General features: G+C 41.0%; 1 protein-coding gene across 26 annotated transcripts in view; it reads right to left on the reverse strand.

Moving 5' to 3' along the window:
• Positions 1 to 14,968, reverse strand: part of MTA3 (metastasis associated 1 family member 3) — a 229,338-nt gene that overhangs the window by 111,450 nt on the left and 102,920 nt on the right. For all 26 annotated transcript variants that reach the window (XR_014842082.1, XR_014842081.1, XR_014842080.1 and 23 more), the window contains one exon: positions 12,054 to 12,180. Coding sequence is in view for 20 of the 26 variants with exons in the window: in XM_085019424.1 (XP_084875550.1) it covers positions 12,054 to 12,180 (127 nt within the window). In the remaining 6 variants the exon portion in view is untranslated. The remainder of the gene's footprint in view (positions 1 to 12,053; positions 12,181 to 14,968) is intronic.

The raw sequence follows: 14,968 nt of genomic DNA on the forward strand, positions 1-14,968 counted from the left end.
TGAGGGACAGGGGAACATGGTTGAACACGAACACCACAGGGGTACAATCAGCAAAATCCAAACTGTGAGAAATGAAACTCCTGATTCAGCAACAAAAAATAGCAAGGGAGGGGGAAGGAGAGAGACACACAAAGGAAAGCCTTCATTTATTTTCCCCTAGGGCCATCCAATTGATCTGGCACCGCATACTGAAAAGATCACCCTTTCTCCACTACATCGCAACAGTGCCTTCATCAATTATCAAGCTGTACCATATATGTGAGCCTGTTCAGGCTTTTCTACTCTGTCCCACTGGTTTATTTCTCAATCCACCCACCAGTACTGCCTACATTAATTATTACAACTGAACAAGTGTCTTAATATCGAATTTTATATATATATATATATATATATATATATATATGCCTATAACATTTTTGTTCTTCAAAACTGATATTATCAATGGTTTTCAAACTTTTTGGTTTCAAGATCCCCTGATTTTGATTATATCTATCAATATTTACCATGTTAGGGAGTTCCCGTCGTGGCACAGTGGTTAACGAATCCGACTAGGAACCATGAGGTTGCGGGTTCGGTCCCTGGCCTTGCTCAGTGGGTTAAGGATCCGGCATTGCCGGGAGCTGTAGTGTAGGTTGCAGACGTGGCTTGGATATCATGTTACTGTGGCTGTGGTGTAGGCCGGAGGCTACAGCTCCTATTCGACCCCTAGCCCGGGAACCTCCATATGCCGCGGGAAGTGGCCCTTGAAAAGGCAAAAAGACAAAAAAAAAAAATTTTAGGAGTTCCCGTCGTGGCGCAGTGGTTAACAAATCCGACTAGGAACCATGAGGTTGCGGGTTCGTCCCTGCCCTTGCTCAGTGGGTTAACGATCCGGCGTTGCCGTGAGCTGTGGTGTAGGTTGCAGACGCGGCTCGGATCCTGCGTTGCTGTGGCTCTGGTGTAGGCCGGTGGCTACAGCTCCGATTGGACCCCTAGCCTGGGAACCTCCATATGCCGCAGGAGCGGCCCAAGAAATAGCAAAAAGACAAAAAAAAAAAAAAAAAAAACCCCAAAAAAAAAAAAAAAAAAAAATTTTACCATGTTAGAAATGAAAGATGATTTAAAAACTTATCTCTTGGGATAGACCGTGATGGAAGATAATATAAGAAAAGGAACGCATATGAGTGTATGACTAGATCACTGCTGTACAGCAGAAACTGGCACAACACTATAAATCAACTATACTTTAATTTTTAAAAGTAATAAAAATTTAACATTAATTTAAATAAAAATAAACATTTTATATTAGCAAATATTTGTTATGAATAATTACTATATTTTCCACCAAAAAATGAGAATGTGGCATTGTTTTACATTTTTGCAAATCTCTTCAATGCCTGGCTTAGTAGACAACTAGGTTTTCACAGGAGCAGTTTACTTCATTTTCAAATAACATCCATCAAATACATCTAAATAACTATAGTCAACAGAATACACATTCTTCTCAAGTGCACATGGAACATTCTCTAAGATAAATAACTATAGTTCGGAGTTCCCTTCACAGCCTAGCAGTAAGGAACCCAACCAGAACCCATGAGGATGTGGGTTTGATCCTTGGCCTCACTCAGTGGGTTATGGATCCGGTATTGCCGTGAGCTATGGTGTAGGTCACAGACATGGCTCAGATCTCAAGTTGCTGTGGCTGTGGTGTAGGCCATCGGCTACAGCTCTAATTTGACCCCCAGCCTGGGAACTTCCGTATGCCATGGGTGTGGCCCTAAAAAGACAATAAATAAATAACCACAGTTCATCTCTCAGTGGTTAGTTCAGGTAAAAATGGTGTTCCATGAAAAAGGTAGCCAGTTCAGTTCACATTTCAAATGAGCCCATGAGCTTTTTCTCAAGATGACCATCCCAATTCCATATACAGTAAAGATTTATACATACTTCCCATTTCAGCACACAGAAACATTAAAAAGATGTGTGATTTTTTTTCTTCCAGTTTTATTGAGATATAATTGACATACAGTGCTATATAAGTTTAAGGGGTACGACATAACAATGTGACTTAAGTACATCATAAAATGAAGATGTGTAACCTCCTGACACAAGGGAGAGGAGAGGGCTGCACAATGTTCAGTATACTGAATGCCACTGAATTATACCCTGTATACAATGGTTAATTTGATATTGTATGAGTTATTCCTCCATTTAAAAAGAAAGGCAGTTGAGATTTATTAAAAGTAATAAATTGTACAGTTTTGCCAAGAATATTCTTATGTGGAATTTGTCTCTTTCCCCCCCTTTTCTCTCTTTCCCCTTCTCTTTTTAAGTGCAAATGCATACGACTAATTTTTAAAAAGTTAGTGATACTGACTTTTCTCCTGCTAAGGTGCCAGCCATTTACCTACCTTGATTTTGCACATGATTTTTCATTTGCAAAATCAACACAGGGAAAAGGCAAATAAGAACGAACTTACCATTGTTATGAAAATAGTTTTGATTTCTCCTAAGTGGGTCTAGGGATACACTCAGGAGTATACAAAATAGGCTTTGAAAACTTGTTTTCACTGATCTTAGTCCTTTCCATTCCCATAAATTTTGGAATCAGCTTTTCTATTTACTAGAGAGAGAGAGAACCCTGCTAAGCTCTTCTTTGTAATTACACTGACTCTTTGGATCAATTTGGGAAAAACTGACATATTGTCAGGCATTTACATGTTTATGTGTTTAATTCCTCTAGCAATACTGGTAGTTTTTGTGTAGAGTTTTTCACATCTCTCCCCCTTTTGTAGATATCTTTTTTTAGATTTATTCCTAGATGTCTGATATTTTTTAATGATAGTATAAATGCTATCTTTTTAGTTTTCTAATTGACCCCTCTTGACACCATTTACATAATGCAGATTTCAATACAAAAGGTGAAACACTAAAACTTCAAGAAAACACAGACTATCTTCATGATCTTGGAATCTTTGCCCATTCCAAGACAGTGACACTGGGACTGGTTTCTGAATGAGCACTCTGTCTGAGTAACAAAGTGTTCTTCCTCTAGATTCATCCTGCTCCTTCGTATATATATCAACCTATCGGGCATGTCTGTTAATGTCTCAATAATGGAACTTTTCCAGACTTTATTTGAACTGTCCTCCTCCCCTCCTCCTGCTGTTCCATCATTCATTTTACAACCATACTCTCACATATTTAAAAACAAGCCAATGAACCTAGAAAGAGCAAAGATGACAACAGAGGCACTGAAGAGTAAGCACTACTTAATAAGACAGGAAGCTGCACATAGCAGTATAGCTCCTCTGCCATTCCAAGTAAATGCCAACAATGCGTGGCCCAATGCAATGAATGCATATAAGGTTAGAAAAGAAAAACACATTGAACACATAGCAAGATGTCAGTGCTGCTGGGTGGAGTGAGTGTGTGTGTGTGACGAAGAGTATGTGTCTGTGTCTTTTTTTGTAATTTCCTCATTTCAACAATAAAATACTATTATTTCACCATCAAAATAAACAAAAGGTTTATTTTTAATTTTTTTTTTGTCTTTTTGTTGTTGTTGTTGTTGTTGCTATTTCTTGGGCCGCACCCGCAGCATATGGAGATTCCCAGGCCAGGGGTCGAATCGGAGCTGTAGCCACTGGCCTGCGCCAGAGCCACAGCAACGCGGGATCCAAGCCGCGTCTGCAACCTACACCACAGCTCACGGCAACGCCGGATCGTTAACCCACTGAGCAAGGGCAGGGATCGAACCCGCAACCTCATGGTTCCTAGTCGGATTCGTTAACCACTGCACCACAACGGGAACTCCTTATTTTTAAATTTTAATATGCAGTGATGTTAACAAAACAGCAAAACAGAGATATTCATAATATATTGCGGTGGGAATAGAAATTGACAAAATAATTCTTGAAGGAAATCTGGCATTTTTGCAATAAACACATCTGGAAAATGTACCCCTAAATTGGAAACAGGTCTGCTGTCAAATGGTAATAGTAGCTAATGTTACTACTTAACTACTACTGGTGAAGGAAGAACAAAGAAGAGTTCCCTTTTTAGTAGACTTCCATTTATTCTGTCTTCATCAAAACCAGCCAGGTTGTCAGGCAAGGTAGGGAAATTAAAATGAACGAAAAATAGCATTTCCCCTCTCTAATGTCCAAATGTGCAAATTTTTAAATAATATTTTTCTACAATATATCTAATGTGTTTTCATTTCAGAAAAAAATGGAAATATAGAAAAGCCATGAAAATGAAAAGTGAAAGCTTACATTCTGATATTAAAACTTTTGTGATGCAGATTAATCCTTATGAATGAAAATGATCTCGGAGTTCCCGTCGTGGCACAGTGGTTAACGAATCCGACTAGGAACCATGAGGTTGCGGGTTCAATCCCTGCCCTTGCTCAGTGGGTTAACGATCCGGCGTTGCCGTGAGCTGTGGTGTAGGTTGCAGACGTGGCTCGGATCCCGCGTTGCTGTGGCTCTGGCGTAGGCCGGTGGCTACAGCTCCGATTCAACCCCTAGCCTGGGAACCTCCATATGCCGCGGGAGCGGCCCAAGAAATAGCAACAATAACAACAACAAAAAAAAAAAAAAAAAAGAAAAAAGACAAAAAAAAAAAAAAAAGAAAATGATCTCATTTACTCTCAAAAAAATCATTAACTAAAAATAAAACAATTCTGCGATAAACGTATCAGTATACATATTTCTACATACTTGTATGAGAACCTCTACTAGATAAAATAAAAAATGTGGAATTGCTGGGTCAAAGGATACACACACATTAAAATTTGATTTTTCTGATTATACTAATACTCGAATCTTTGATGAGTTCTCTATTTCCCCACCCTTATCCACAATGGGTGTTAAGGAGTTCCCGTCGTGGCACAGTGGTTAACGAATCCGACTAGGAATCATGAGGTTTTGGGTTCGTTCCCTGCCCTTGCTCAGTGGGTTAAGGATCCGGCGTTGCCGTGAGCTGTGGTGTAGTTTGCAGACGCGGCTCAGATCCCGAGTTGCTGTGGCTGTGGTGTAGGCTGGCTGCTACAGCTCTGATTCGACCCCTAGCCTGGGAACCTCCATATGCCGCAGGATCGGCCCTGGAAATGGCAAAAAGACAAAAAAAAAAAAAAAAAAAAAAAAAGAGAGAGAGAGAGACTTCCTTTGTGCAGCCTATAGACCTCCATGGAAAACCTTGATGTTGACTCTAAGTCATTCTCCCTCGGAGTCCTAAGCAACCTGTAACTCAATATATTAATCTTTAATTCTCAATCTCAAACTTCATTTAAGGTCAGCAATAATTGAGAGGAGATTATTCTACTATCTATTGCTGACTTTTGTTTCCTTAAAGAACAAAAATAATACAAAAACTACAAAAGTTTCAAATTCTGACTACCTTGGGTACTGTGTTCCAGACCAGGCAGGAAAAAGGAAAAAAAGATACTGAATTTCTAGAATCTTATACTCTAGATGTTTGACCTGAAGAATCTAGATAAGTTATACATAAAACCCAAGATGTTTATAAGCTGCTCAACTCTTCTGAGTGAAGAAAGCTCCTCATTTTGGAGGTGAGGAGACAATGTAGAAGCAACACTGCATCGCTTACACCAAGAAAAGTTCACTGTGAGCTAGAGCTGCAAGCAGCATTCCATGGAGCAGTAATGGTGACTATGGTGATGATGATTACAATCTGGAACACCAACCTGAAGCCCTCTGCCATTAAGAGACTGCTTGAACACTATGTCCACCTATGTCCTTAAGACCTATTCTACTACTGACATTAAATTTAGGTTCTGGGAGGAGTTCCCACTATGGCACAGTGGGTTAAGACTCCAACTGCAGCTGCTTGGGTCTCTGCAGAGGAGGGAGTTATCTGACCTAGCACAGTGGGTTAAGGATCCAGCATTGCTGTACCTGTGGCTCAGGTTCAATCCCTGGCCCAAGAACTTCCATGTGCCATGGGCGTGGCCATAGAATTAAAAACAAACAAACAAACAAACAAACAAACAAAACTTTTTTGGTTCTAGAAGAATTTCAACAGACTTTTTTAAAAAGCATGGTCAAGGGTAAGCAATGAGGAACCAGGATCCTAACTGGTGATGCCCTTAGCAAGTGCGAGATCTAACAACAACCACTCACTCCTCATAACCAGACTTGGAGAACAAACCACCCAGTCCAAATGCCACTGCCGTAGGACAAAGTGAGGCCAACAATCAACAGGTACCTGAGGAAATGCTTTTAAGACACAATGAAGCATAACTTCAAAGGCTGTGATCCAGATCCTAAGGTTGGCAAGCAGGAAAAGATTGGCTCTGTTTAAATATGACTAACTAGCTGCACCAGAGGCTGTGAAGAGGCATTAATCAACTACACATACAGGGCTGTAATTAGCAGCTTTTAAAAAGCCAGGCTCTTTGTGTTCAAGACGAGAGAAAAAATGACACTAGACCACATATAAAACACATCCATAAACTTAGGCACCCAATCAAGTAGGTAGTTCCCTATATCTCCAACACTGTGTAATAATTAGTATAGTTTATATGCCTAAATCAGGCATTTTTGTTGTTGTTTTCACTTTTTAGGGCCATACCTGTGGCTTATGGAAGTTCCCAGACTAGGGGTCAAATCGGAGCTACAGCTGCCGGCCTAAGCCACAGTCACAGGAGCTTGGGATCTGAGCATCGTCCGCAACCTACACCACAGCTCAGGGCAACACTGGATCCACAACCCACTGAGTGAGGCCAGGGATCAAATCTCAATCCTCACATACACTAGTCAGATTTGTTTCCACTGCATCGCAACGGGAACTCTGCTTAAATCAGTATTAATTTCATTCTGCCCATTTGACTTGAGTAAATAGAAAAATGATGGAGAAAAAATAGAAAATCAAAGAACCTACCTATTCAACAAGCTACTGAACAGTTTGCTTCCTGTCTCTGAGGCTTTTAACACTTAATCATGTATATATCATAATTTGTATATTTGCAGGCACATAATTTGGATACAAATTTTTTTCTTTTTTTTAGGGCTGCACCTGAAGCATGTGGAGGTTCCCAGGCTAGGGGTCTAATCAGAGGTACAGCTGCTGGCCTACACCACAGCCACAGCAACACCAGATCCAAGCCGAGTCTGCAATCTACAACAATGCCAGATCCTTAACCCACTGAGCGAGGCCAGGGATCAAACCCACATCTTCATGGATTCTAGTCAGATTCCTTTTTGCTGAGCCACGACAGGAACGCCCTGGATTCAATTTCTGAATCCTGCCATTTAAAAGCTGTGAGACTGACACATTATTTAACCTGTTTGTGCTTCAGTCTCCTCATCTGTTAAATGGGGATAATAACAGGACCTACATCACAAAGATTTAATAAATTACATGTAGAGCAAATTGGAATAACACCTATCACAGAGGTTTAATAAATGTCACAACTTTTAAAAGCCAAGTTCAATAAACATTGGCTCTATATAACTGAATACAGTATTTTACATATACAATATACACACACACACTGACAGGTCTAGCAGCTGGCATAATAATAAATTTTACAGTGCATGCAGCATATGATCTGTTATTAATGGCCTAAAGCACAATGCATGAGGCATACTCTTCTCCTCTTCCCCCTAAAAAAATGTTCCAAAGGAATTCTCATGTTCAAATCCTACCTATCTCACAAATAAGAGGTGAATCACTGATTCTACTCAGAACTGTACCAGTCATATTTGTTCTTTCCCAGTGGAATCACAAGGAAGAGCTGCCTCCCTGCCACTTTGAGAAGTTTGTAGCATCCAGTAAGGATTATAGCTCACAAACTACAAAGGACCTCAGGGATGCCTCAGTCAGGTTTTCTCCTCTATTCCATACATCACCAGTGAAATTCTGGGCACTTGATAAAGTCCCTGAGAATAAAAAGCCAGCATTTATCAAATTACCCCTCTTTGCTGCCAAAGAACAATGGGGCTTCAGTAATTTTCTCCCGTTAAAGCACAAATAGATAGGGCACAACTTCAACATTAGCAAAATGTCAAGATCGCTCCAACATGCACTTGTTCTCAGCAGCATGAGGGCTGGTTAGCACGGCTTCGTGCTTTGGCCAAAGAATTTTGCCCCTAATTCCGTTCAGCTGTTTCAAAATGAGAGCCACAGATGAGAAAATATGGCTCTGCACTACTCCCCCTCAACTTGGAGAACAACAACAACAAAAAAAACAAAAACCCAAAAAATAAAAACCTCAACAGTCTATATCTCTTCCTCATAATTCAAAAGAACTGCAACCTGGCAAACTTCTTAAGTTTACAAGCTGGGGGCCTTGCTGAATTTAACAAGCAGTTAGTAAACTCCCTAATTGAGAATATACTTGAGAAATGTGTTCAACATGATTGAATGATCATGTATTCTATGTGATTTCTATGTTCAACAAAGGGATGTCTTGATAATTACATTTCAATATACTCTCTCAGTCCTTATGGAAGATGAAAAATACATTGCTAGTTTTTCCATTCCAAGCAATCTGTTAAAGGAAACCAACATTACTTATAAACAGATTCCAAGCTATCAGAAGGGTAAATTAAAAATATACTTGCGTATTCTGGATACATTTTTAAAACCATTTGTCAGATTCTTGTTCTGGCAAGAGTCTTATGACTGGCCACATAACTTCTTGAGCTTAAAATGAATCTTTATATTCTAGCCTCTTCCAATTAAATAATAAATGCATGTGGCTCTTTAGCATTTATTAGTTACATACATCTTTAAGAAAATTACAAAATATGTTTTCATGTTTCATCTCTTTGAGCAAAAAGATATCAGAATTTCTTTTTTCCCTATTTTTTCAGGGATAACTTGAGCCTCCTCAATGATATTTCTTGAAATATCCTTATTTGTTGTTAAAATGACTGTTCCCACATTACTGGCCTGATTATCTTTTCTAGCAAAGGACCTAAGTCACAGAGAACATACTAACTCGAGCCAATTCAAACAGTGTCCCCTAAAAAAACTAAATCAAGCAATGACATGATGTTAACTATTGAGGAGGATCAAGTTATCTCTGAAAATATTTGGAGAAAAAGGAATTATGGTATCTCTGTCATACATTTCCTGCCTTCAAAGATCTCTGTCTCCATTTCTTCTCTGCTTTTTTTTTTGGTCTTTTTTAGGGCGCACCCACGGCACATGGAGACTCGCAGGCTAGGGGTCCAAGAGGAGCTGTAGCTGCCGGCCTATGCCACAGCCAGGCAGGATCCAAGCTGAGTCTGTGACCTGCACCACAGTTCTCCATAACACCGGATCCTTAACCCACTGAGCAAGACCAGGGATCAAACCTGTGTCCTTGTGGATACTAGTCAGGTTTGTTAACCAATTAGCTACGACAGGAACTCCTCTGTGTCCATTTCAGAAAAGAGAAGTATGCACAAAGGTCCCAGGAGTTGGAGTGTTTGTGTGTTATAAGGACCAAACCAGAGCTTTATGAAGTCTCCAAACCTTTCTGAGCCCAAAAAAGACAGACTTAAATACTGACATTCAGAGCTAAAGAAGAGGGGCCAATTTTTGCAAATAAACAATTAGTATGTTTTACTTCCATATACAAATAGCTTTTAAGATAATCATGACTAGTAAATAGCCAAATAAAAGAAGTAAAGATTGTGAACAGGAGCTCCCACTGTGGTACAACAGGATCGTCTTGGGAGCACTGAGAGGCAGGTTCAATCCCCATCATGGCACAGTGGATGTGGTGCTGCCACAACTGCAGCTTACGTCACAACTGCAGCTCGGATCTGATCCCTGGCCCAGGAGCTCCATATGCCACGAGGCAGCCAAAAATAAAAAAAAAGTCTTAGAGTTCCTGTTGTGACTGAGTGGTAACAAAATCGACTAGTATCCATGAGGACTGGGGTTTGAGTCTAGCCTCGCTAAGGGGGTTAAGGATCTGGTATTGCCATGAGCTGTGGTGTAGGTCACAGATGCAGCTCAGATCCTGAGTTGCTGTGGCTGTGGTGTAGGCCAGCAGCTGCAGCTCTGATTCAACCCCTAGACTGGGAATCTCCATATGCCACAGGTGTGGCCCTAAAAAGCAAAAACAAACACTATAAAAAGATGGTGAGCAAAAGCTGAAAGAATTTCTTGTTTTGTTTTTTCAGCTGCAACTGAGGCATGCGTAAATTCCCAGGCCAGGGATCGAGTCTGAGCCAGAGCCAGAGCCACAACCACAGCAACGCCAGATCCTTAAACCACTGCACCAGGCCAGGGATGGAACCAGTGCCGCCACAGAGACGAACCAGATCATTAATCCCCTGCGCCACAGCAAGATCTCCCTGAAGGGTAATTTTTCTTGTGAGGGGACAAAAACACTGAATCCCCGATACCCACCACCCTGGACACATGCTACTCTCTACACACATCTATGCTCACCTGTTCCCTTTACCTGAAACATACCCCCCAGTCTCTTGAAGGCTGAGTAAATGCCAATTCCTTCTGCAGTTTTCCCTTTGAGTTCAAACATTTTGTTATACCTATTACAGACAGCACTGAGAAAGAGCTCAAATATATCTATGCTTAAATCTTACTCCTTCCAGATCATAAAAGACCTCCACCATGCTCCCAAAACTACCAACCAGGGACTAGATTCCTCTTTTACATCTATTAACACATAAGAGATACAAGTGAGTGAGTTACAAAAAATACAGTTTTCAATCCAGAGGTCCTCCAAATATACAAAGCCTTATAGAGTTCCCTTGTGGTGCAGCAGGTTAAGAATCTGGTGTTGTCATGGCAGCAGCTCAGATTGCTACTGTGGCATGGGTTCGATCCCTGGTCTAGGAATTTGCACATGCCATGGGCACGACCGAAAAATTAAAAAATACAACCTTTAGGAGTTCCCGTTGTGGCGCAGTGGTTAACGAATCCGACTAGGAACCATGAGGTTGCGGGTTCGGTCCCTGCCCTTGCTCAGTGGGTTAACGATCCGGCGTTGCCATGAGCTGTGGTGTAGGTTGCAGACGCGGCTCGGATCCCGCATTGCTGTGGCTCTGGCGTAGGCCGGCGGCTACAGCTCCGATTGGACCCCTAGCCTGGGAACCTCCATATGCCGCAGGAGTGGCCCAAGAAATAGCAACAACAACAACAACAACAACAACAACAACAACAACAACAAATACAAGCTTTAGGAGTTGCTATCGTGACTCAGCGGAAACAAATCTGACTTGGAACCATGAGGTTGCAAGTCCAATCCCTGGCCTCACTGAGTGGGTTAAGGATCCGGCGTTGTTGTGAGCTACGGTGTAGGTCGCAGACGTGCCTTAGATCTGGCGTTGCTGTGTCTGTGGTGTAGGCCGGCAGCTGTAGCTCCAGTTGGATGCCTAGCCTGGGAACCTCCATATGCCGAGGGTGCAGCCCCAAAAAGATAAAACAAAACAAGACAAATAACAAGCTTTATATCCTACAAGGTTGAGAGACCTGCCTGGGAACCAGATCTTGAGCTCTAGTTTTTGGATTCTAATGACGAGATAATTTTCTAGGAATCTAGAGAAGACCAGCATTTCCCCAAATGGTGTCTACTAGGCACTGTTTCTGTGGGATGTTAACAGATACTTAAACAAATTAAGTATCTGGATTAAACCAAAGCTAACATGGTTACTTTACTGCAGAACATTTGCAGGGCTTTAAAATGTTAATACAAACTATACATTTCTAAGATAAGCTTACATAATGAAGAGCAAGACTGTGGGGAGGATTGTTCCAGTTTAGCTCTGCTTCGGTTTTTTCAAGCATGCACCTACAGCACATGGAAGTTCTTGGGCTAGAGGTCGAATCAGAGCTGCGGCTGAGGCCTACGTCACAGCCGCACCAGTACTGGATCCAAGCCACACTACCTGCAACCTACACCACAGCTTGGGACAACATGGGATCCTGAACCCACTGAGCGAGGCCAGGGATCAAACCTGCGTCCTCACAGAGAGACAAGTCCTTAACCTGCTGGAACCACAATGGGAACTGCTAGTTTGTTTGCTTTTTTTCCAATAGGCACAATATTACTTAGTACTTCAGATCAACTTCTAAAAGATTCTTACCTGATATGTGTTGCAGGCAGAGATTCATATTGGCGTGACAAAAAGAGTTCCCTATGTTTCAACTGATGTTTCTGTTTATCGGTCAAGTCAGCCTCAATCGTTGTTTCAGATTCTTCCTCAACTTCTTCTACAAATAAAATTCAAAAAATTCATTATTACAAAGTTCTTTTTCTATTTGGTTATTAAAGTAGATTAAATCACCCTTTCATTCAATATTTTCTTCCAACTAATTTTAAATTTACATATTTAATTTGAATTACAACCATAAAGCTACCCAGGCCTCAAAAGAAGAAGGGAGCTCCCATCGTGAAACAGCAGAAATGAATCTGACTAGTATCCACAAGGACGCAGGTTCAATCCCTATCCTCGCTCAGTGGGTTAAGGATCCATCATTGCTATGGGTTATGGTTTAAGTCACAGATGTGGGTCAGATGTGGTGTTGCTGTGGCTGTGGTGTAGGCCAGCAGCTGCAGCTCCAATTCAACCCTTAGCCTAGGAACCTCCATATGCCCTAAAAACCAAAACAAACAAACAAAAAAAGAAATTCAATTTTTAAATGGCTGAACAGGAGTTCCCGTCGTGGCGCAGTGGTTAACGAATCCGACTAGGAACCATGAGGTTGCGGGTTCGGTCCCTGCCCTTGCTCAGTGGGTTAACGATCCGGCGTTGCCGTGAGCTGTGGTGTAGGTTGCAGACGCGGCTCGGATCCTGCGTTGCTGTGGCTCTGGCGTAGGCCAGTGGCTACAGCTCCAATTTGACCCCTAGCCTGGGAACCTCCATATGCCGCGGGAGCGGCCCAAGAAATAGCAACAACAACAACAACAAAGGACAAAAAGACAAAAAAAAAAAAAATGGCTGAACATATGCAAATATCTCCTCTTCCCCCATGAAACCACACCAAAATAGCAATTAAATATATTAACATTTCAATGACAATGAAGCAACAATGGAAAAAAGATCTTCAATAACAACAAAAATTTTAGCAGACATGTACAATTAAAAAAAAAAAAAAATGGCACACCTATCCAAGAGAAGGATATGACAATCTCTATGCATACAGAGGGATGCCCTGGAGAAGGCAGACTCAGACAAAGCATGTACTGAATTAGTCCTTGAAGATACCAAGTATTGTGAGAATGAAGAGTGGGGTGAGAGCAAAAAAGGAGGAAGGGGTTGAAAGTCTATCTATAAGATAGTAACAGAATCCCAGAATACTCCATATAAAGAGTATATAATCAGAAAACAAGAAATAGTATAACACATTTTAAACTTGATAACACAAATAAAAAATTAATAGAAGGCTTAGAAGATAATGCTAATGAAATCTCCCAGAAATAAAAGATAACTAAAATCGAAAAAATTAAATAATTAAACAATGAACATGGTCCAATATCCCTCTAAAAAAAGTTCCAGGAAGAAAACAGATTCTTTTACCTCTTTTGGGGGGGGGCAGGGGGGATGAGGGAAGACCTATCAAAAAATGATTCAAGAAAATTTCCCTTTACTAAGTATCCAGTGAGACTGAGCATCCAGACAGAATTCCCAGCACACTTTATTCTTTTTAAGTGATAGCAAGAGAAGATCATAAATGTTTACAGGAAGTTTAGGCACAGGCCAAGAAACTACAGTCAGAGTGGAATCACAGAAGAACAGCAACACTGTGTGCAAAGACGGTCGAGCAATGCTATTCAAGAGGAAAAATCATATTCGACCTAGAAGTGCATAAACTGTCAAGCCTGAAAGTAGAGTTAAGATTTATAGTTCTTCCCTGAACAATGTGAGTTTGAACTTCACAGGTCCACTTATACGTGGACTTTTTTTCAATAAATGTAGTATATTGGAAAAATTTTTTGGAGGTTTAAAACAATTTGAAAAAATTTGCAGATGAACCATGTAGCTTAGAAATATCCGAGAAACTAAAAAAGGTATGCCGTGAATTAATAAAACATATGAAGATACTAGCCTATCCTTACATGGGTAATTTTTTTTTTTTTTTTTTGTCTTTTTTTGCTATTTCTTGGGCCGCTCCCGCGGCATATGGAGGTTCCCAGGCTAGGGGTCCAATCGGAGCTGCAGCCATCGGCCTACGCCAGAGCCACAGCAACGCGGGATTTGAGCCACATCTGCGACCTACACCACAGCTCACGGCAACGCCGGATCCTCAACCCACTGAGCAAGGGCAGGGACCGAACCCGCAACCTCATGGTTTCTAGTCGGATTCGTTAACCACTGCGCCACGACGGGAACTCCGGGTAATTTTTGATAAAAAAAAATTAATACTGTGCTAATTTGCTTACTGTTTTATAACTTTTCGTTCAAGAATTACATTATCATTATCATTCGTTATGTTATAGTGCCTCTCTCTTGTAAATGAAAAAACTGCTTATCAGCCTATAATCAGAGATAAGCGGTTTTTTAAAAGTGTAACAATGTTTCCAATAGTATATTATGAATATGACTGTAAAACTGCATGCAATACAAATTTTTGAAAGGATTCATTCATTATCACATAGGCTAGTGTGACAATAATCACATCAGCTACACTAGGCTATCAGAAAGGATCATAGCTACTTCCTCATTATCAATGAATGGATCATTATACCTGCAAATAAAGATGAATTTCTTTTTTCACATTTCTTTTCTTTCTTTTTTTTGCTTTTCAGGGCCAAACCTGTGGCATATGGAGGTTCCCAGGCTAGGGGTCAAATCAGAGCTGCAGCTGCCGGTCACAACCACAGCAACTTGGGATCCGAGCTGTGTCTGTGACCTACACCACAGCGCCAGATCCTTAACCCACTGCGTGAGGCCAGGGATTGAACCCGCATCCTCATGGATACTAGTAGGGTTGGTTAACCACTGAGCCATGACGGGAACTTCTACATTTTTTTTCATTTTTAATGTCTAATGTTAGTAAT

The sequence above is a fragment of the Sus scrofa genome, chromosome 3, assembly GCF_054392235.1.
Source record: "Sus scrofa isolate SSC_HxYL_T2T_F1_AM1 chromosome 3, Sscrofa_HxYL_maternal_Yorkshire_Landrace_v2.0, whole genome shotgun sequence".
Classification (NCBI taxonomy): domain Eukaryota; kingdom Metazoa; phylum Chordata; class Mammalia; order Artiodactyla; family Suidae; genus Sus; species Sus scrofa.